At 41.8% G+C, this 23,507-nt stretch overlaps 1 protein-coding gene across 2 annotated transcripts in view; it reads left to right on the plus strand.

The window, feature by feature from the left end:
- The window catches only part of SNX25 (sorting nexin 25), a 165,390-nt gene that overhangs the window by 112,832 nt on the left and 29,051 nt on the right, over positions 1-23,507 (plus strand). Inside the window, exons 10-13 of one of the 2 annotated variants that reach the window (XM_024219250.2) lie at positions 3,579-3,734; positions 12,275-12,406; positions 20,569-20,709; positions 22,689-22,802. In XM_024219250.2, the coding sequence (XP_024075018.2) occupies positions 3,579-3,734; positions 12,275-12,406; positions 20,569-20,709; positions 22,689-22,802 (543 nt within the window). The remainder of the gene's footprint in view (positions 1-3,578; positions 3,735-12,274; positions 12,407-20,568; positions 20,710-22,688; positions 22,803-23,507) is intronic. The other variant, XM_029910594.1, reaches the window with a different exon arrangement.

The raw sequence follows: 23,507 nt of genomic DNA on the forward strand, positions 1-23,507 counted from the left end.
AGGAGAAGATGTTTGCTTTAACTCTTTGACAAAAATTGCTTTGTGCTTCAGGCGGCTACAGGCATTGTACTACTAAAATAAATCACAAGCCCAGGTTCTGGATTACTAATGTGCTAATAAGAACATAACTGTTTTTAGCATTTGAAGTTAACAAGTTTACGTGATCACTGTATTCTGATCAGCAATTAATTGTACTCACTCTTTTGATTATCTTGTAATTTTTTATCATTATTAATAGTCATAATTTAATGTATTATGATGGACATAATTATTCTAGCAGTGTTTTCTGCCTAAAAATGTCTCAAATGATAGGTAAACATAAATGCTGACAACAGGCAAGGAATCATACAACATTTTTAATTAAACACAATGCCTCAAAAGTGCACTGATTACCAAACCAAAATTGATGACACAGTTTTTTGTTCATTTTTCAGTACTGAAATTGTTTCAGTTGCTTACATTCTCGGGCCTCTTCAATTCTTTTTCCTGTCCTTTCTGTACTTCCCAAATACTGCTTTACTTTATGGTAATGTTCAAGGGGCCCATAAATAATATTCTGTGTTACTAGTATTTCTTATTGGTATTATTGTTGTAGCTCCTAGAGCAGGGGTGGGCAAACTATGGCCCGCAGGCCGGATCTGGCCCTTGGGATTGCCACCCCCTTGGCGCCATGGGACTAAGGCAGGCTTCCTGCCTGCCCTGGCCCTGCACCGCTCCCGGAAGCGACCGGCTCCACGTCCCTGTGGCCTCTGGGGGAGATGGGGGGCAGAGGGCTCCGCACGCTGCCCTCGCCTGCAGACACTGCCCCTTGCAACTCCCATTGGCCGGGAACAGGGAACCGCGGCCAATGGGAGCTTTGGGGGAGGTACCCGCAGGATAGGGCAGTGTGTGGAGCCCTCTGCCCCTCACCCCCGCCCCCAGGGGCTGCAGGGACTTGGTGCCGGCCGCTTCCGGGAGCGGCGCAGGGCCAGGGCAGGCAGGGAGCCTGCCTTAGCCCCACTGTGCGCCGCTGCCACCCTGGAGCCACTCAAGGTAAGTGGCGCTGAACCCTTCCTGCACCCCTCCTGCCCCCAACCCCCTGCCCTGAGCCCCCTCATACACCTTGCACCCCTCCTGCACCTTAACCCCTTGCCCTGAGCCCCTTCCTGCACACCGCACTCCCCCACACACCCCGCACTGCTTCCCACACCCCAGCCCCTTGCCCCAGCCCTACATTCATGGCCCTGCATGCAATTTCCCCACTCAGATGTGGCCCTTGAGCCAAAAAGTTTGCCCAACCCATTCCTAGAGGCACCAGCCAGGCCTCACTGTGTTAGGTGCTGTACAAATACATAGTAAGAGAGAGTCTCTGGCTCAAAGAACTTACAATCTTCATGGACAAGAGGATGTGAAGAAAACAGGCACAGAGAGGTGAAGTTTATTTGCTCAACTTCACAGCAGGGGAGTGGCAGAGCTGGGGATAGAAATCAGGTCTCAGCTCAGAACCTCTAACCACCAGAGCATACAGAACAGCACACCCTATAGAAAGTGTTGCCTCTCATTTTAAGGATCAAATTAAGGATTGCTGATCAATTAATTATTGTTATTATTTTATCCTTTCTCATCCTTCTAAGACGGAAAAGTCCTGTAGAACTTAAGGATGAAAACAATGGTGTTCTGTAGAAATTCCTCCAAAAACCTATTGAATTTAATAGAGAATGAGATATTTTCTGTAGTGTGTGCATTTTTTTAATTTTTGTTTTTAACCATACTTTCTGGGGATATAATTCTTTATTGAATTCAATAGGTTATTTTCTATTTCCAATATCCATAAAGAGTCCATCTGCATTGCTCATGAAGTTACGTTCATCAGATCTGGCCATGAGTGAATTAAAATATATTGGGCCCAGACAAAGTTCTATATCCCCTCTAATAACTGGGCAGGGTATTGGGCCTCTTGGAGGGAGGATGTAACAGCTGGCAGGGGGAGCTAATCTAGTTGCTTGTCTCTGTTGGATCTCAAGCCCATTTTTCAAGATGGGGACACCACAGCAAGCAAGGGAAGATTGTAGGTGTGAGATTGAAGAGTGTATGAGTGGAACAGGTCTCCCAAAGGTGCGGGGTTGTTTTGCCACCCATGCTCATTGGCGCAGAGGTTATTACCCATGTACTGATTCATTAAAATAGCTAGGAGAAAATGAACCAGAAATTCAAGGTTATTTGTGTGTACTCAGCATTTGGTGGTCTTGAACTTTTAAGATAAAATAATTAGCTTGTAAAACAGAAGTAAAATCCAGTCAGAAAAATAAATGAAGTGAAAAGGTTTGATTTGGTTCAGTGTTTGAAAATTGATGTGTCTATAAAAATTGCAGCAATATATTCAGGAGCGCCGCCACCTTTTCTGCCGCCCTAGGCGGCGAAAAGTCCCGCCCCAAAATGCCGCCCCCCACAGAGGCAGCGGAAGGACCCGCCGCCGAAATACCGCCGCGGTCACCGCCCCCCAAATTGTAGCGCCCTAGGCAACCGCCTAGGTCGCCTAATGGGTTGTGCCGGCCCTGAATATATTTCTACCGTCTTCAAGACTCAGAGCTGCAGTATTTACTCAGTGTGTGTCTTCCAATACTAATTATAACCACCAACTTGTATTCTGCTTTAATATTCCAAATGTTGAGTCTTATTCTCAGTTACACTAAGTCCCAATTTAAAGTCTGTTTATACTACCAGAGCAGCCTAAATGGGACTTAGTGTAACTGAGAGTAAGGCTCTTTGTCAGCTTCTTACTGCTACATTACATGACAGATGTGGAAATAAAAGTAAGACTCTATTATAACTTTTGCACTACATGCCTTTTTATTTCAGGATTTTTCTATACCAGCGGTTCTCAAACTAGGTCGAGACCCTAAAGTGGGTTGTGACCCCATTTTAATTGGCTTGCCAAGGCTGGCTTAGACTTGCTGGGTCAGGGGCTGAAGCCAAAGCCCAAACCTATTGTCTGGGGACAAGTATCAGGGGGTAGTCGTGTTAGTCTGTATCCACAAAAACAACAAGGAGTCCGGTGGCACCTTAAAGACTAACAGATTTATTTGGGCATAAGCTTTCATGGGTAAAAAAACCTCACTTCTTCAGATCAAGTGAGGTTTTTTTACCCACGAAAGCTTATGCCCAAATAAATCTGTTAGTCTTTAAGGTGCCACCGGACTCCTTGTTGTTTGTCTGGGGACGAAGCCTGAGGGCTTCAGCCTTGGGCAGTGGGGCTGAGATTACAGGCCCCCTGCTTGGAGCTGAAGCTTTGGGCTTTGGCTTTGCCCCCACCCCTGAGGCAGTGGGGCTTTGGCTTTGGCCCCTCCACGCGGGGAGGCAGGGATGGAATGGGCTCAGACTTAGGTCCCCCCTTCTGGGGTCATGTGGTAACTTTTGTTAGAAGAGGGTCACGGTGCAATGAAGTTTGAGAACTCCTGGTCTATACTGAGATTAATTGTTTCAGTTGTACATAGACGTAAAGTGTAAATAATGAAGCATGCATAGCAAACAGGTAACATATTTAACTTATTTTGCATCAGTGACATAGACTTCTTAATAACTAACGTTTTTATTTCTAGAGCCAAGGTTGTGAAGAAGTTATTGATGAATGCAGCGCAAGAATTAATGAACAGGCCAATTATGCTGTAAATAAACTTCGCCAGCTAAATGACAAACTTGAATATAAGAGACAGGCTCTTAATTCCATATGTAATTCACCAAAACCTGACAAAAAGGTAATGCTTTCAGTAGACTCAGTCTGAATTTATTTTACTTATTTGCGTCTGTGATACCAACAGGGTGTTAGCTATTTTCCAGACAGGTATAAAGACAAGGTCCCTTCTCTAAAGAATTTACAATTTAAAAGAGTGTCAGAGCCACTGCCATAAATATTTCAAAAATGAATGTAAATGTCTCTTGTTCCTCATAATTTATAGTACCCTCTTAGAACCCTGGAAATGTTTCCCCAATAGTTTTTACTCTCTTCTGTTTTGCAAATACGATTTCTTCCCTACATCTGTATCTACTTCTTCCAATTGAGTTGTTATAGCAACCCAAGCCAACAAGACTGCTCTGTATACTCATTGCTGCTTCAACAGCATTGCAGCTCTGGGGATCAGATCTGTCAGTAAACTTGTGGTCTCTCTGCTGGCCTTGCAGTTACAGAGCACAATGCTTTGTAGCTCCCGCAATGGTGATAGGTTTACTTAATTTTAAAAAAATTATCCAAGAGAGTGGCTAAATTTCTTTATGAGGAGCTATTTAGAATCCTAAGGGCATTATTTCACCAAACTGGAGTCATTCTAAGATAGGTGAAAATTTTAACCCTACAGTATTGGGACCAAAATCATATCCTAGCTTTTTGCTCTTTAGGATATGTTACACCATTTGCTGTAAAATTCTTGTTTTTAGAACTAGGCTGGGATCGTGGATCTGGATTAGGATCTGGCTAAAGTTAAGGTTTAAAGATCATTTAGTGCTGTAGTGCAGCTATGACTTGAGTCAAAATCTTGAGTTCTTGTGAGATTTTGGCCCCAAACAGTGGATGTCTTCTGAAGTCAAGCTATTCTTGCAAAACTCCCACAATCTTGAGCCAGTTCTCCTTCTGATGAGATCTTTTCCATACTGGGGAAGGCTCAGATATAGATATTCAAATCCAAATGTCCTTCTCCCTGGAAAATTCAAGGGTAGTATTTTCAAATTCAAGGTATTAGTTCTGATCCTTTACTGATTTATTTTGGTGAGGATTTTCTTTCTTTTTATCCTTTTGTTCCAGTAACTGTGGCCACAGAGTAGAAAGGATATAACAGAAGCTGATGCAGTGTTGAAGGTCAAGTGGTCTGATTTTTTCTTCAGAGATGCTGAGCATACACAGTTCACACTGAAATCAATGGGAGCTGCAGTTTCTCAGCTGCTCTGAAAATCAGGCCACCGCTATATTTAATGAACAGCAAAAGGAAAATATTAGTTGAACTATTAACAAAACATTTCAGTAAGTTCTTTCCTCAACTCTGTTAACTCAGATGAAAATCAGCAATTCTTAATTTGAAAGATGGATCCCTCATTTCTTTCAACTCTTAAAATGTTGAAATGAATCTCTCTAAGGATCAGAAAGGGAGAACACTAAAAAAAATAGATAAATAGTTTAACCCTTTAATTTTTCAATGTATTTAACTGACCTTTAAAAATGTTTGTAGTCCGTGAGAATGACCTGCAGATTTTAAATGACCTTTTAGCTTTTAAATTACCTTTTAAAAATCTAAATCTGCCACTTAGTTCATTTTCTTTCTTTGCAAATCACTACTCTCTTTGCGGGATCTATATAGAAACAACATGTGAACTCATCATAGGTTTGTAGCACCAATAAATTTATACACTAATTCCCCAATTGGTGCTTATATCCTCAATTATGTAAACAAGGAAGAAAGGAGCTGTTAATTTCAGATCCATCAGAAATGTGAAGAAGGGATTAATGATTGCAAATGGAAAATAGCAATCTGTAGAGAGAGCTCTTTAATTTCAGTTATCTTGGGAGCATATTAAAAACAGCAGAGCTCACACAAAAATATAATGCTAAGCAGTGTTTGGCAGTGTCCTTTTAAAAACAAAAAGCACTGCCATGCAGGATATCTCAACCATTGTCTTTGATTATATGTCAGTGTGGATTCCACTGTAGTTGTGCATGTGCCTCGTGCGTGCAAGGTCAGAGTCTTCTGAATAGCAGTATCCATTAGGGCTGTGCATGTGCCCTGTGCCATCTCATGCTTCCTTGTGAGCATAAAGGGAGGAGTGTCCATGACCCTCCCTCAGTTCTCTCTTGCCACCCATGGCAGCAAGACACAACAGAGTGGTCTCTGACTCACCACTGTCTTTAGTGCTTCATTTTTCTCATCCGCTTTGGCCTGATTGGACTCAGAAAGGACAACAGCCCTGTACAGTGGGGTAAGGCACTTTGCATCAACCTCTGCACCTAACGGCACACTCCAAACCACGATTATTTAAATGTTTCCTGTGTTGTGATAGACTAATCCCACTCACAACTGCTGCTTGGGCGAGAGCCAGGTTCCAGACAGATGCAGAGCTTGCCATTCGTTTTTTCTCCAAGATGTGTAAGTCCAGATAGAGTCTGTGAGAATCACTTTTGAACTGGAGGAAATGGCAACACCGAACAGGAGCAGAAGAAGCCATCCTTGGGTAGTGCCTCCTCCAGCAGACACCTCACGCTGGGATCCAGCAGTGAGAAAAATCCAAAAAGGTATAGAAGGCACTGGCACTGACAGTCCTGTTGCCAGCAGCCCTAGTATTGTCAGCCTTCATACCAGTAGTTCCAGCATCAACCCCAGCACCCACAGACTCAATGCCAAAGACCATCACCAAAAGGCTGGCCGACATGGAGCATAGGCAGAAGCATAGCTCTGAACATTATTCTGGGTTGTCTTGAATGGAGGGACATAAACACCAGTCCCTCAGAGACAAATCCTGTAAGCCCCTCAGTGGTTCGAGGGCTGGAGAGTTGAGTTTGACTGCAGTGTAGAGGAAGATCTGGAGAAGAGGAATAGTCCAATACTGACCTTGCCACCGGCATCGAGGCTGGCACTAAGGACTTATCCCATCGTGGTGCTAAGATATGTTTTGGAGGCAGAATGCATATTTCCACTCAAGACATCCTCCACACCAAGACCACTCCTGGCACTGGATTGCCCTACCCAATGGTGCCACCATTCAATGAGATATACTACGTATCACCTTTGCCATTCCACTCGTTCTCACTGAAAAGAATCTGGGATGTGTCTCCCCTGCATTCAGGAGGGGATCATGCAGGAGGCAGTGGAGGCTCCTTGTTTAGGGCACAAATACAGACAAAACGCAAGGGGTAGTGGGTGGGTCATCCTCAATTTCAGTGTCTGATGGCGTCATGGTTCTCCAGGATTTGCTGACCCAGATCACTGAGACCCGGGACACTGAAACCTTGGTAATCTAGGAAAAGTCCTGTAAACTCTGACCTGCTGAGCTCCTCATTCCCAGCCACGATTGCCCTCCCCACCAACAAGGGTATGTGCAAGCTGGTGAAGTGACTTTGGTAGACTCCAGCTACAGTTTGTTCTTCATCTAAGAGGATTTGAAAGAGGTACCAGGTCTCACAAAAGGATTTGAGGCATTTCTATATCGAGGTCGTGGTATTAGTGGTACAGGGTGTTTACAGACTTTTTTTTTTTTTTTTTTTTAAGTGCACCTTGAAAGAGGACACTCAGAAACTGGAACTTTTCAGGCACAAGGCTTAGTCCTCCATCTAACTACAGTTCTGTATTGTGAGCTATCAGGCCTTGTTCTTGAAATACAGTTTTCTCACCTGGGAGAGAGTAGTCTCCTTCCTACCAAAAATCTCACAAGATAGTAGGGAGTAACTGAGAGATCATGAAGGAGGGCCAAGTGGTCATAACGTCTGCCTTCCTAGCAGCTGTGGATGCATTGGACACAGCTGCCACATTGATGGCCTTGGCGGTCACCATGAGATGGGCCTTTTGGTTTCAAGTATCCAGCATTACTAAGGAGATGCAGTGCACCATAGAGGACCTGCCCTTCTAAGGGATGGACCCCTTCAGTAGCCAAACAGATGATGCACTCCACTCCCTTAATAATTCTAGGGCTATGCTGTGATCACTAGGGATTTACACCCCAGCTCCCTACGATAAGCCACACTAATAATCAACCCCAAGAGCGTGAGAGAGCTTTCTCCTCTTCCCAGACTACTTGACCAGAGTACCCGTCACGAAACCGGGTACTCCAGGAGACAGCTGTTATCCTCCTCTTTTGTCACATACCCAGCACTGTTCCAGAGGCAGCAGGTGTGGCAGGAATGTGGGATCCACATTGACACATGCTCGAAGAACAACGTATTGTTACCTACCCCATAGTAACTGGGTTTTTGAGATCTGACACACCCTGCTTTTCAGAGTCCTCAGCTACCATGGGCTTTGAATTGTGAGGGAGCTGTGGGAAGGTCGTAGCCACTCTACTCTTTATACCCTTACATGAGAGTCCAGAGGGGCCCCGGGTGAATGTGATAAGGGTGTGGAAATAAAAGGATGATGTGACTAGTTGGTGGGAGAGGGCAATCTGAGTGGCAGCGTGACTGGTGTATGCTTTTTGGGGGAGGAAATATGATAAATGGGAATATGTCACTATTCTTTCCCTCAACCTTCCAGACTCTTCTTGCAGATTCCCACCTCCCCTTGCTCTAGAGCGTGGTTTTCAATTTGCAGGTCATGACCCAGTACTGGGTCGCAGAATGTAAGGCACTGGGTTGCAGTGGCTCTGGTCAGCACCACTGACTGGGCCGTTAAAAGTCCCATCGGTGGTGCTGCCCAGCTAAGGCAGGCTAGTCCCTACCTATTCTGACACCGCGCTGCGCCCTGGAAGTGGCTAGCAGCAGGTCCAGCTCCTAGGTGGGGGGACCACGGGGCTCCGTGCGCGGTTCCCGGCCAATGGGAGCTGGGGGTGTGTCTGCGGGTGAGAGCTGCGTGGAGCCATTGAGTGCCTTCGCCTAGGAGCCAGACCTGCTGCTGGCCATTTCCAGGGCGCAGCATGGTCCATGGTGCCAGGACAGGCAGGAAGCCTGCCTTAGCACCCCCGCTGCGCCACTGACCGGGAGCCATCTGAGATAACCCCATACCCCAACCCCTTTCCCCAGCCCTTAGCCCACCCCAAACCCAGAGCCCCTTCCTGCACCCCAAACTCCTCATCCCCGGCCCCACCCCAGAGCCTGCACCCCCAGCCCAGAGCCCTGACCCCCTCCCGCACCCCAACCCCTGGCCCCAACCCAGAGCCTCCTCCCACACCCTGAACCCCTCATTCCCAGCCCACCCCACAGCTCTCACCCCTGCATCCCAACCCTCTGCCCCAGCCCTGAACCCCTCCCACACCCCAAACCCCTCATCCTCCGCTCCTTTGGGTTGCAGGCATCAACAATTTTCTTCAACTGGGTCGCCAGAAAAATGTTTGAAAACCACTGCTCTAGAGTGCCCCCTAAGGTTCTTCTCCTGCCTCCTATCTTATCTTTAAAGTCAAACCCCGTAAGTTATATCTGTGCAAACTCAGACTCTAGTGTATCAGTAACTAGCTTGTCAAGCAGAGCAGCCAACTGCTCTTTGATGTTGCTGAGTTATAAGCAAGGGAATCTAGGACATTATCTGAGACCTAGTAGCATGGCAGATTGAGAGGATCTGGCAGGTAAAGGCAACTGCTAGGGTTGACTTAAAAATTAAAGTGGTAGGGAGGTAGGAAACCAGATGAGGAGCAGAACCCAGAGATTACAGCGGAGGTGATGGGCAGAAGTGGCTGAATGTTGTTCTTGTTAGGTTTGTCCTGGTTTTGAAAAAACTACTGGCGTATTTAGACTAACTGAGACTGCGTCTGATTTTTGAAACCAGGACTATATATTTAGCAACATAAAGGGAATTAGGTGAGCACAAATGTATCAGGATTGATACTATTTATCAAATAATGTCATGACACGAAGACCATTTAAGTCAATGGGAATTTTCCCATTGATTTCAGTGAGCTTTATGCCCTGCCCACATGATCAGGGTTTAGCTGATCGCCATATTTGGGGTCAGGAAGGAATTTTCCTCCAGGACAGATTGGCAGAGGCCCTGAGGGTTTTTCGCTTTCCTCTGCAGCGTGGGGCACGGGTCACTTGCTGGAGGATTCTCTGCACCTTGAAGTCTTTAAATCATGATTTGAGGACTTCAGTAGCTCAGACATAGGTTAGGGGTTTGATACAGGAGTGTATGGGTGAGATTCTGTGGCCTGCATTGTGCAGGAAATCAGACTAGGCGATCATAATGGTCCCTTCTGACCTTAAAGTCTGTGATTATATGATTCTGTGAAAAGTGTTACTATCTCTTTGGATTAATATGAAGTTTTAGTTACCACGCAACAGAGCCCTCCAGCCCACTCAATCAAGAGTCTGGTGTTTGTTTTGTTCCCTTCGCAGATGGCTGTTTCCACACAGTGAAAAGATGAAAGTTTAAAGGTGAACTGCAAACTTTAAAATGAAAATGAAGTTTGTTTGCTGAATAACCTGATCACCAGGATGTAGCAAGGCATTCAGCCAAAATTTAAACTAAACATAAAATAGTCCTTCAAATCCTCCATGATCTCTTCAGTGAGCAAGGAGAATTTCAGAAAGAAAAAAAAAGTACTTCTAGTTAAAGATGCTCTCAACATGAATTAGGCTTCATATTTATGCAAACATAGTTTTACAGAACAAAATATCACAAAAATGTTTCTGTTGAGTTAAATACCCACTCAAAAATTCCACTTGATACTCTCGTTTGTGTTTGGAATTATTCTTCCAGGTTGTTTGCCTCCCAAACATTGCAGTTTAGGGCTAGTTTGGGAATCAGAAAGTAAAACTCATCCGTCCTATTTTCGTTCACTAGACTGTGAGGAATGCAAAATGTGAACAAACAGTATAAGTGATTTAAAGGTAAATTTGCTTTTAACAATTCTTTCCATTTTAATAATATTAGAAGATATTAGTGATGCAGGTAAAGAAATCTAGTTACTTTAGAAATACAGAAACATTTTCTTTTTATTTGCTTAAGTGTCATCAAGGATATAGAATGATAAATTTTCATGCAAAATATTACACACTTTACAGTGGTATAGCATTTGAGTGCAACAACAGATTTGTTTCTGTAACACTCTTTACTATATAACTCTAAGTATAAGAAAAACACAATTGTAAATCGTAATAAAATTGTGTGTATATAAACATAGGAACACATGCACTCACATGGTTAGCTACAAAATACTCAAAATTGTAATGCTGTTTGAGAGAATGGTTATATACAATTTTATTCCTATTTTAACTTGTTGATTTAAGTAGCATTACAGTTTTTAAGGTTTTGCTTCTGATATCAGTGCTATCTGTATAACCAAACCATTATGACATATTATATTTATATATGAATCATTACTTGTTATCTCAGCTTTAACTTGAGACTGATTTATTTACACATGCATGCATGCACACACTTTTTTTTCCCTAATGACAATGAAAAATATGGAGAGAGATTCATTATGCCTTTCTGCATTGTTACACATTTTGAAATGTGTTTAATAAAATTGAATCAGTAGTGGTATAGAGTCTTGGTATTTTGTTATGTAAGGTCAACAACTGTTTACCCGTAGTCGTACCATACCAATTTCTGTGGATCTATTCATCCTTCGTTGTTGTCTGAGTTTTTCCATGATTTCACTGTTACATTCTTAGTTGCCAGAATAAAGTCATTGCAAAGAGATCTGTATGCAGGTAGTCCTGGAAAATCTAGATGCTGTCCCAAGAAGGATGATAGCTGTTTGAAGAGGGAGTTGTATACCTGTAATTTTAAATGATCCTTCACCTTACAAGAGACCAAATATTTAATATATAGAGGCAGAATTGTTGTAGATGTATAAATATGACCACCAAGTTACTTCTTCCCTGGTACAAGTTGGTCAAGGAGGACTTTAAATGAAGCTGAGTTTGTGTGCTATTTCATAGAAGTGAAAATATCAACTTGTTTTCTTAACTGTTTCTAATCACACATTTTTACATATATTCCCAAATTTTCTTACAATCATGTTCTGTAACAGTAATTTGCAAATCATTTTGCCATTTGTAAGATACAGATTTCTTTCTTTTAGAAGATGATCCCTTTGAGAGTTATGTCCAAGCAAGAAAGTCTTTTAAATATATATTTTCCAATATAATTAATGTTATTTGGATTTTTTGGGGGCCTATTAAATTGTAACTCCTTGGAATGCTTAGTTACATAATTAAGACACAAGGAATGAAAACTATTCACTGGTTGTTCAGTCATGTTAAGTATTTCCTAAAGAGAGAAACTTGTCAACAGAGAGTACCAACAATGTTTATATAATCTTTAACTTGAAAGTGTTCCTTTAAAAATATTTCTGTACTGATTGCCCCCTCTAGCCTGGTGAATTGTGATATTCGGCATGTTTTTCTGTTCCTATTTCAGGTTTTTCTTTTAGCACTGCAAGTCGACTTTTAATTGATACAGTGTATTCTACCAATCTAGATTAGACTGCGTAGATTGTACAGATTTGGGATTTTTTGTAATGAGTTGTCCCACGGGATTATTCCTTTTTCTGTCCTCTCCCCTGCACCCTTTCCATCTCTTGAATATTATAACCAAAGAAACCAGTGGCTATGTTATCGTAGGCAGTTTCCTACCAGTTGTAATTCCTATATTTTCCTTGCCAGATTGTTTCCAAACTGAAGGATGAAATTACTCTGATAGAGAGAGAACACAGTGACCTTCGATTGCACATTGCAAGAACAGATTGGTGGTGTGAAAATCTTGGCATGTGGAAAGCCTTCATAAATACAGGCGAGGTATGTTTTTGCTGTGTTTTTATCCTCTGGTTCAGTTTAAATTCTCAGTGTATAAAGAAAAATAAATGCTGACATTCATTTTGTTAGTTTATTTAAAACAATCTCATCAACCCCCCCCTCCCCTGCGCCATTCACAAACACGTCTCATCCTTCAGCTCTGTTATTCAGGAGCTATAGGAACATCTGTAAATATATCAGTGAGTTCAGGCATAGGATAAAGTGGTATGGTGTCTAAGGAACACTGTTGTGCATCAACAATGAGCACATTAAGATCTGTGCCTTGTAATCTTATGATGCTAATTGACTGAGATACAGTACTGTTATTGGCATGCGTGGTCTTGGGGTTCCCCTGAGACCTCTTCCACTCAGTTCCCCCAAGAACTCACTTGAAATCCAGTCTCGTCACTCAGTTTCCTTTATTTGGCATACAGCAAAGCTACATTGAGTTGATCAGACTCAACAGTAGGGCGTGGATATAGGGGGTGTACCACACTTCCAAAGTTACACAGCAAACCTCTTCCTTCATACATATTTTCACATTACATTGCATCACATGTTTTGGGATTGACTTGGTCACTTTGTAGGAACCAATCCCTGTACAGCATGCTCTGTCCATTCACCATCCATGTACAACTTACTCTTTACCTCATCTTACTTTCCAGGATTATCTTGTCCATTGTAAATGGCTCCTTGAGTGTTTCCCCCTTATCTTGGCTAGTACAGACGTTCTTTTTCCAGTCTACTGATCCATTTACTTATCCTAGTTAGCACAAATACTCTTGTTTTCAGCATGCTAATCAGTGTACTTCCCTACTCCTGTCTTCCAAGAAATGAGGCCTTTCCCATGTTTAATTACTTATGTCACGCCAGGCCTACATTCCTACACATAGAAGACCCAATATTTGCACTTGCTATATTTCATATTATGATCTTCTATACCAATTAAATTTTAAGGGACTGTTAGAGATACTGGATGAGGTGTAGGAAAGCCAGCTTACAAGGTGAAACACTCAACGGGAATTTCTGAAGTACTTTATGTCACTGGGTGAACCTTAGAGGAAAGTGTGATTCTTTGAGTAGTGTAGTGTCCCTATGGGTGCTCCACTGTAGGCATTTGTGACTCCATGTGTCCGGTTGTTCATGAGATGTTTGCGATATGGCTTATGTCCTGGTGCAGATTTGAGTGTTCCTTGCTTTGAAGAAGATGACTCAAGCTACCCAACTTTTGCTTGAGAACTACAGATGCGCAAAGTTATGGCATGAATTCTTGCAACTTGTACAATTCAACCCATCAACTTATTCATTGGACAATGAAAGATAAGAAGTGTGGAATCTCTCTTATTCCATTACATGTATTAGGTAGTAGACAAGAAATATTTGTTACAAAGGAGGTGTTATACAGTTATTAGTCATACTTACCTCATCAGACCAGTACATAGATCCTCTTGAGCGTTTCCTCTGCAACAAAACTTAATGCCTGAACTTTAAAAGTGTTTGTAAACCCTACTATTTTTCTTTACGCTTTTAAAAATCTGTTTCTCATTAAATAAAGAAGATTGTTTTCTGAACCTCAGGGATGCCTACATGCACACTAAGAATATTTCTTAGTCACAGCATACATCTTGTGTAGTAGAAATGCAGCAATTCTAGTTGCTTTTAAAGCTAAGTCAGCTCTGTGTGCATTGATGCTGTGATTATTGCTACACCCCCTGAAAGTAAGTAGGTAAGTGTGTTTGCATGTGTGTGTGTCTACATAGATTCTAAGCCAAAAGGGACCATTGTGATCATCTAGTCTCACCTTCTGTATTATACAGACCATAGAACTTCCTCAAAATAATTCCTAGAAGAGATCTTTTAGAAAAAAACATCAATTTTTAATTTTAAGTGATGGAGAATCCACTATGACCCTTGATAAATTGTTCTAGTGGTTTATTACTCTGACTGTTAAAAATGTACACCTTGTTTCCAGTCTGAATTTTCTAGCTTCATCTTCCAGCCATTGAATCATGTTATACCTTCCTCTGCTAGATTCGAGCCAGTTATTAAATATTTGTTCCCCATGTAAACATTTATAAGCTGTAATCAAGTCACCCCTTAACCATCCCTTTGTTTAGCTAAATAGATTGAGCTGTCACTAAAAGGCATGTTTTCTAATAATTTCTTAGTCTTATGGCTCTCTCCAATTTGTCAACATTGTTCTTGAATTGTGGGCACCAGAACTTGACACAGTATTCCAGCCGTGGTCACACCAGTGCCAAACTCAGAGATAAAATAACCTCCCTACTCCTACTTGAGATTCCCCTATTTATGCACCCAAGGTTTGCATTAGCTCTTTTGGCCACAGCACCACACTGGGAGCTCATGTTCAGCTGATTTTTCCACCATGATCCCCAAATCTGGGCATTGTGCCTATGTATGTACTTACCTACCTGAAATATTGCCTTACTGAAAATACTGCTTTAGAGGAGGACAAGGGGCTAATGGATATGACCATCAAAGTGGTGTTAGGGTCTTCCTAGCTCTCACAGTTCACTCCTAACAGTTGCCAGATAGTTCCCCAGAAAGGATCCTTAGAATATAGAACTGGAAGGGACCTCGAGAGGTCATCTAGTCCAGTCCCCTACACTCGTGGCAGGACTAAGTATTATCTAGATCATTCCTGATAGGTGTTTGTCTAATCTGCTCTTAAAAATCTCCAATGATGTAGAGCCTAGGCGATTTATTCCAGTGCTTAACCACCCTGACAGTTAGGAAGCTTTTCCTAATATCCAACCTAAACCTCCCTTGCTGCAATTTAAGCCCATTGCTTCTTGTCCTATCTGCAGAGGTTAAGAAAAACAATTTTTCTTCCTCCTCCTTATAACAACCTTTTACATACTTGAAAACTGTTATCATGTCTCTGTCTTCTCTTTTCCAGACTGAACAAACCCAATTTTTTCAGTCTTCCCTCATAGGTCATGTTTTTTAGACCTTTAATCGTTTTTGTCGCTCGTCTCTGGACTCTCTCCAATTTGTCCATATCCTTCCTGAATGTGGTGACCAGAACTGGACACATTACTCCAGTTGAGGCCTAATCAGCGTGGAGTAGAGCGGAAAAATTACTTCTCATATCTTGCTTACAAAGAAGTGTTCACATTTATACAGTGACTCAGTAGCACAACTTACAGGACCAATTCTATGTTGACTTAAGGGAAGTAAAGGCTAATTGGATCTCTATAGAATTCTCTTCCCATGCTAGTAATAAAATGTGTCCCTTAAAATATATTTCTAAATAAGTGCAAATAATTGTCATGGTGTGAAAACACAGTAGACTTGGGAACAAATTGCTATTGTGTTTACCTGGTTATGTCTTAAGTTCCTGTAAATTAATGATAGCTCTCTCTGGAACAAAACCACAGGCTGCTGTTCAAGTGGACTATTAGATCTAACATGTCAAACATGATGTACTATTTTGTTAAACTGAACAGTTAGTGTATTGCATTCTGTTTTCTTTTGTGTTGCTGTAGGTGAGATGACCTAGCTCATTCATACTAATGAATATTGTTCTAGAGTAATTAGTGTCTTCTTGCCAGCTTCGCCAGATCTCTTAAATTCTTGTTTAACTTAGAAATCCTGAATAAAATGATAACATTAACATATACAACTAAAATTCTGACCTGGCAAGTCAGTAATGCCTAGCACCCAAAGAGATAGTTGTCTACGGTGGGGTTGCAAACAGGTGTCAGGGGTCACAACTGCCCTTCTCTTCCCTTCCCTTTTTACTAAATGGGTGGGGTGTTCTGGCCTGATCCCAGTTAAATAAGAGGAAGGGGTTCTGTGTGTGGTCCCAGTATGATAAAGGGAGTCCCAGTATAGAACTGGTTGAGACCTAATGAATAACTTGTAAGGACCAGTAGACCAGGCAATTAGGTGCACGTTGAAACCTGAATTGTATTTTATTTATACAGCACTGTGATTGAATGGAAAGGCTGAGGAAAGTCTTGAAGTTGCAGTTCTTTCAAGCAAAGATTTAGTGCATAATTCTAAAGTTTTCTAGCTGTAGAGAATAGATCAGTTCAGAGGACCTAAATAGTCAGCACTGTTTCCTTCTCTGTAACGCTGACTGTTGCTTTTCTCAGTTTTTGGTGTGATGGCAAGATATGTTTTAGAAAGAGAATTTGTTTATAACTCATTCTAATGTAACCTGAAGTCAAAGTGTACAATCCTTATTGCAGAGAGTCTTAGTGAAGGCAGATGTTACTGCATTACTGTATAGAGTGACTCACTGGGAAAGGAAAAAGTCTGTGACTGTACAATTTTTAAACTGAAACCTAAATAAGCAATATATAAAATTCTAAATGGATTTATGTGACAATAAAAAAAAAAGCAAAATCTAAACCCTATTTTTAGTAGATCTTGACTTGCGTATGTCAATAGTTACATTTTGACTATTTTGAAATGAAGTGTTTAAACTTTCTGTTTCGGAATACTTCGACTAGAAATTTAGCTAATTTTTAAAAAGTGAAAAATATCACAAAATGACTTGAAACGAAATAAAAAACCAAAATTAATTTCAAGTGAAACAAAATGTCTCGTATCCATAACACTTCTTTTTTTGGCGAGACCAACGGAAATAATTCAGTTTTAGTTGAAACCAGATTTTCTTTTGAATTTTTATCAAACTTTTGCTCAGCTCTAGTCATTATCTCACTGTTCAGTATCCTGCCGCTCAGATGGGTTTTTACAAAGAATTGCTTGGGTTGGAAGGCACTTCTAATGAGTCATGCAAGTTCATCTTTCAGCATAGTGGCAAAGCTAATTGTATTATTCCTAAATCATCCCTGATGGATGTCTAGACTAGCTCTTAATATCTCTAATTATGGGGATTCAACATGGGGATTGTCTGCTTATTCCATTATGTAACTCTTATTAGTTCTAACGTTTTCCCTGATATTTAATTTAAATTTTCCTTACTGCAGCTTACAGCCATAACTTGCTTTGTGCAGTAATTGGTTCCTGTTGACTTTATAACACCTCTTTATATGTTTGTAGATATTATGCCTCTTTTAGGTCCTCTCTTCAGTAGTTTTGAACATACCAGTTTTCTAAACTATTTCCTCATTTTCATTACTCTCCTCTGAACCCTTTGTAATGTTTACTAATGTGGTGCTTGAAATTGAAGCCCACACTGCAGCTGAGACAGAGGCTGGGAGCACTCGTACCCAGAGGCATGTGTAGAAGAGAGAAATTCTTGCCCTTTCTGGATTAGGTGCTCAATGATAGACCATACACTCTGAAATAATGATTTTTGCATTGTCCTGAGGTTGCCATATAACTGTTGTAGGAGAAGAATTAAGAGTCTGAAACCATCTAAATCTCTTAGGTACAGAGTGCTGAGTCAGTCCTCTTCTCCATAGCTAACCATGTGTAACGTGAAAAACTCTTATTTAAGCCAATGACTCTGGGTTGATGAAGGTATGAGTAGGGTATGTCATGAAAGGAGCTGTGGAGTTCAGCCTTAGACCTAATTCTGAGAGTACCCTGCCATCCTCAATGAATTCTCAATACACTACAGGTGACGGTAAATTTGCATTTAAAATGAGAAGTCCGGTATTCTAGTCATAGCTCACCTCTATCCATTTGTGGTTCCGTTTCAATGGGGGGTTGATGTAAACTCTTACATATAGAGAGAGTCCAGTGAAATATTGTGCTGCCTATTTGCTAGGTAACATGCTAGTCCAAAATAGCAAATGTACAAGTACTTCAAATGATCATAACTTCCCTTTGCTCAAAAGGGATTATGAAAGCTATCAAATATTTCATATGGGTGACTGGAGTGAACTTTAAACTTAGGTCTCCATTTAATAATTATTCTCCCTATGCAGAACCATGTGAATAATAACTTGAAAATAGAATGAAGGCCAATTTTAGAAGACCTAGCTTTAAAAATTTTCCCCTGCTTTGAGTATATTCTAAAAGGTCACCAAGAAGGAATAATTAAAGTAACAGGTAGAGATAATTTCCCCATGGATCACCACCTGCTGGTAATTTTATTCAGATGTGCCTGCATCTCTGCAAGTGATTAGTCTTTTGAAAAATGTGTAATACAGGAAAGTCACTAATAATGATCACTTACCATGAGCCCTTCCATCTCTGATCTCCCAACCCTCATAAATCCATGTGAGAGAAAGGCTTTGCAATGTGTCTGAAGGCACAAATCCTGGCTCTGCCAGACCAAGGAAGGAAAAGACTGCGTAGTTAGACACTCACAGAAAACACCCTGCCACCAGTTCCTTCTTCTTTGTGTCACGGGAGTTTCAGATCAAACACCTCTGCTGATTTCAAACGTGGAAGCCTGGCATGGGAAAGAAAGGTAGTCCCTTGGGTAGCTATGTTTGAAACCATGTAGGGTTTTATAAATTAAAACTAGCACCTTGAATTTTATCTGGAAATTCATTGAGAGCCACTGAAATGCTCAGTTATTGGGGTTGTACGCATTCGGCTCTAGGCTGCGTTTCTTAATGGTCCTGTGTGCAGCCCAGGAATACCATATTACAACAAGAAGTTTATAAGGAGACATATTTTAATGAAATGTCACTTACAGTGATGGTATATCGACTGTTAGAATTGCCTGCCACTAGCATAAATAGACATGACCAGACTTTTACAACCCTCCCCATGGATGTTGTCATCATTTGAATTTTATGGTTTATCCTGACTGTAATTGAATTAATTAGAAAGTACCTCCTTAGCGAGCAAAATTGCCTAAAAAGTCAAAACAAACCCATGCCAGCAAAATATATGAAGACTGCTTCCCTCAGAAAGATGGTTTCAGAGTGGTGTGCTACAATTCCTTTTCAGCCTGTTATCCATAGGTAATCTAGTTAAGACAAACATTTTATATTACTGATTTTTCTTTACAGACATAAAAGGCATAAAAAAGGCAAAATATGTGCCTTGTATGTTGCCATCCAGATCTTTAAACACAGGTGGTAATCTGTGTTAATCTGATATTTCATCATATCTTCAGTACTGTACCTTGGAAATATTGATTTCATTAGGGGCTTATTTAGTAAGGAAAGGGCCTCATACTTTAGCTGTTTGTCTTGTTTTGGTCTGTTAATCCATTTGCCAATCTTCTGAAGAAAACTGTATTGCACTGGGGAGAAAGGGTGACGTTTTGGTTGAGACATGAGATTAGGATTTTAAAGATCTGAGTTTGATCCTTGGCACTGCCACAGACCACCTCTGTATTTTTGAGAGAGGCTTTTAACCTCACTTTGCCTCAGTTTCCCCCATCTGATAACACATACTTTACATAGCTATTGTAAGTTTTCATTCGTTGATAGTTGTAAAGGATGTGAGAGCCTCCAATGGGAGGCAGCTATACATATGTGAAAAGTACTCTCAAATGCAATTAATGAATGGAGAACTGAAATGGCAACCCGATAACCCAGCTAGCACAGTCCTCACCTTAAGGATTGCTATGGCTTATGTATATGGATATCTATATCTTGAGAGAAGACAAGGTTGAAAAGAGAGACCATGAAGAATATGAAACTAATCAAGAAAATTCTAAGAAAATAAAGTACTGGTAAGCAATAGGAGAAGTCACTGTTTTTTAAAATGGAATTGAGCCTGAATGCAGAGACTCTGGTTATTGAAACAATGTGAGAGCAAGTCCCCCAGTTCCTCCCTTCCCTCTCTGCACAGAAAGGTTTTTTAACAACGTTAGAGTGACAGAAGTGACCCATGGAGCAGCAATAAGGTGCTTAGGAAAGAAGGTAGAGCAGAAGTTAAAACCTGTACAGTAAAATATGGGAGGACGCATGCCTGTCACCACAGAGAAAGAGAGAGAAAGGAGACCGATCTAACATGAAAAAAACTCGTAAAAGCCAAATGACTGTGTCCCAAGAAGAGATTTAAAATGGATTCTATTGATGTAGGAGGTGTTGCAAGGCAATCAGTGAAGATGAATGTATTAACTGGGGGGAAATTGCAGGACCCACAGTGTCCTGGTCAGATTTACTCCAATAAGCCAAAGCTTGGTATGAGGCCTTTATGCTACAGCAGAGAGAATGAAACTGTGGTGAGGATCATGAATCTGTATGCAAGTTAATTTTTATAACCTTTTGCTATCTATTTACTATCTCAGTAATATACATTCCCTCCCCACCCCCAAGGTTGTAGAAGAAAATGGGGAACAAGTGCCCTGCTACTTTGTCATGGTGAGTTTACAAGAAGTTGGTGGAGCTGAAGCTAAGAACTGGAGAGTTCCCAGAAAGCTCAGTGAGTTTCAGAATCTACACCGAAAACTCAGTGAGGTAGGAATACTTTTTTGTGTGAGTGGGGTTTTTCATCTTTTAAAATACTAGACACACATTCAGAAAAAAAAAAGTACATAAAAGAAAGTTACCATTGCTACCTCTAATCTATGTGAAAAATATAGAAAATAGCTTAAATATGAAACCTTTGTTTAAAAAGTAAAACAAACGGATTCTGTTGTAAGGAAAAACTGTATCAAAGTTTGATGGAAATGGGTTTATAAACCTCTGGTGTTGGGCTCCAAAGTTGAGGTTATTAGCTTCTTGATTCACAAGTACCTCTTGATGGCTAATTTACTGAAGCAACAGGACAAAGACTTGGTGGAGATAGCTGTTTAAAAGGGACAATAGGAGACTGATCATTTTTAGAAATGAAGAGGGTAGGCAAGAGTGCATACAGGCTGCCAGTTTGGCAGGAGGGATTTGAGGGGGTGGGGGAAGAAATCTTAGTGGAAGGCGCCTGGAGTCTTTTTAGGGTTCTCTCCGTGTGCTTCAGTAGTAAACTTGTGGAGGGAATCACTCTGCTGCAGTTTATTTAATCTGAAATGAAAGGTGGAAAGAAAACCGGAAGAGGCTTAATTTGATGGAAAATTTGAATCCCATCACTTTCACCTTTGTCACCTTTTTTTGCTTTAATTACAGTCTTCCTTTCAACCTTTTATCTCCTTGTCAATTTAATTGGACTTCCATGACACACCTGCTGCTTCCAATGTCTCAGCTGGCCTTTGTGTCTTCTGCTTTATGACTAATGGACACTGTTCATGCCAAGATGGGTTTTCTGTCTCCGCCTCTTCTCCTTTTCTTCCTCTTTCTTTTTTATCTATTGTCCTGCTTCTTCTAACTCATTGTCTGCTACTCCTTCTCTATAACAGTCCATCCGTATCACATATTGTTTCCTGGTCAAGAATATAGCATGCCCTCTCTCTGTATTGTACACTGTCTGTCCAGCCCTCCTTTATATGTCTAGTTACATTAAATTGCACTTCCGTTTGCTTAAAACAGTGGTTTTCAACCTGTGGTCCACGGACCCTTTTGGGGGTCTGCAGACTATGTCTAAGGGGTCAGCAAAAACTGACTATGAAAATAAAGTTTCAGATCCCAGAAAAACTATTCTGTTTTTCTGATCAATACAAAGTATGTGAATACGCACAACTACAGGTCAAAACCCAGAAGTGTTGTCGTTACCATAGAAGCCCACAGTTTAGCGCCCTTTCTCATGCTATGTAAATGCTGTGCCAGCACATTAATTAAATTCTGTTCAGTCAGTTTTCAGTCTAAGACTTCTATGGTAGGGGTCTGTGGACCACAGATTGAATTTCCAAAGGGGCCTGCACCTCCATTTGAAATTTTGTAGGGGTCCGCAAATGAAAAAAGGTTGAAAACCATTGGCCTAAAACATCTAAATATTCCAGAATCTGGTTATTCCTCATTACTGTATTTTCAGACCAGCTGCTGTTTACAGCGTCTTGCCTTTTTGGACCCAGATTTCTTTCTAGCAGCCAATTTTTGCACTTGTTGACAGATTGCAAAAAAGTTTGTACTTGGCCTTTTCTTGTTTAATAATGAATTGTGTTTGCTGAGTGGATCCAGTGTCCTAGTGGCTTCTGCTCTGTATTGCCATATGAGCCCGTTTTGAGTTCCAAGCCTGGTCTCTGGCTCCCAAGGCAAGTGAGGGCTTGAAGCACTAGGAGGGACAGCCCTTTGGGAAAGAAAGTGCCTCATGTTATTCTGAAGCAACTCTTTTAGCTGACATAGGATTGGTAGTGATGGGGCTCCAAAGGAAGAGTTCCTAACCTATGTTACCTATGGGTGGGCAAGGGAAGGAGTTCCTCAGAACACTCAGAGGGGTGTGGAAGGGAGAGGAAAATTAGGGGATGTCCTTGCATCTCTATTTATACCTATACCCCTTTCTGCCTTTTTGCTGCATGTGTGTATTAAAAATGTGATGGAATAATCTGTTTTGTCCTTTCTCTGCTCAGTGTTTTCCATCATTAAAGAAAGTTCAGTTGCCTTCTCTCAGTAAGCTGCCCTTCAAATCTGTAGATCAGAAATTCATGGAAAAGTCTAAGAACCAGTTAAATAACTTCTTACAGGTAAGAAAACAAAGATTGTATGCTCTTAAACATACTATTCATTGTAGAGTCTAGAGGCATACTGGCTTCCCCTGTTCTGTGCTGCTGGGGTCTGGAATCCACAGTAGCTTGTCTGCATAAGTGTGTGACACATTCTCTCCCAATCTTTAGAAAAAAATCCTATCTCTGTGTCTTTAGTACTGTTCTACAAGCACAGTGGTCACCAGCTGGTCGATCGCGATCGACCGGTCGATCCTAGAGGATCTCCCAGTCGATCACGATCTCCGGTGGTGCAGCGTAGCTACCGCTAAGGCACACTCCCTACCCTGGCCCCACGCTGCTCCCGGTAGGGGCCAGCGCAGCCCCGGGGGCGGGGGTCTCCCTCTGTGCACTGCTCCTGCCTGCAAGCACGCCCCCACAGTCCCATTGGCTGGGAGAGCTGCGGGGGTGGTGCTTGCAGAGAGGGGCAGTGTGTAGAACCACGTGTACCCCGCCCCTCCCAGGGGCCACAGGGGCACGTTGGCCCCTTCCGGGAGCGGTGTGGGGCTGGGGTATGCAGGGAGCCTGCCTTAGCCTTATAGCACCCGCCGGAGGTAAGTGCTGCCCGGTGGGAGGCTACACCCCAGCCCTAAGCCCCCTCCCAGAGCCTGCACCTCAAACTCCCTTCTGCACCCCAAGACCCAGCCCTGACCCCCCTCCCAGAGCCAGCACCTTGTACCCCCTCTG

Source organism: Terrapene carolina, unplaced genomic scaffold (genome assembly GCF_002925995.2).
Source record: "Terrapene carolina triunguis isolate 2854851 unplaced genomic scaffold, T_m_triunguis-2.0 Scaffold66, whole genome shotgun sequence".
Taxonomy (NCBI): Eukaryota; Metazoa; Chordata; order Testudines; family Emydidae; genus Terrapene; species Terrapene triunguis.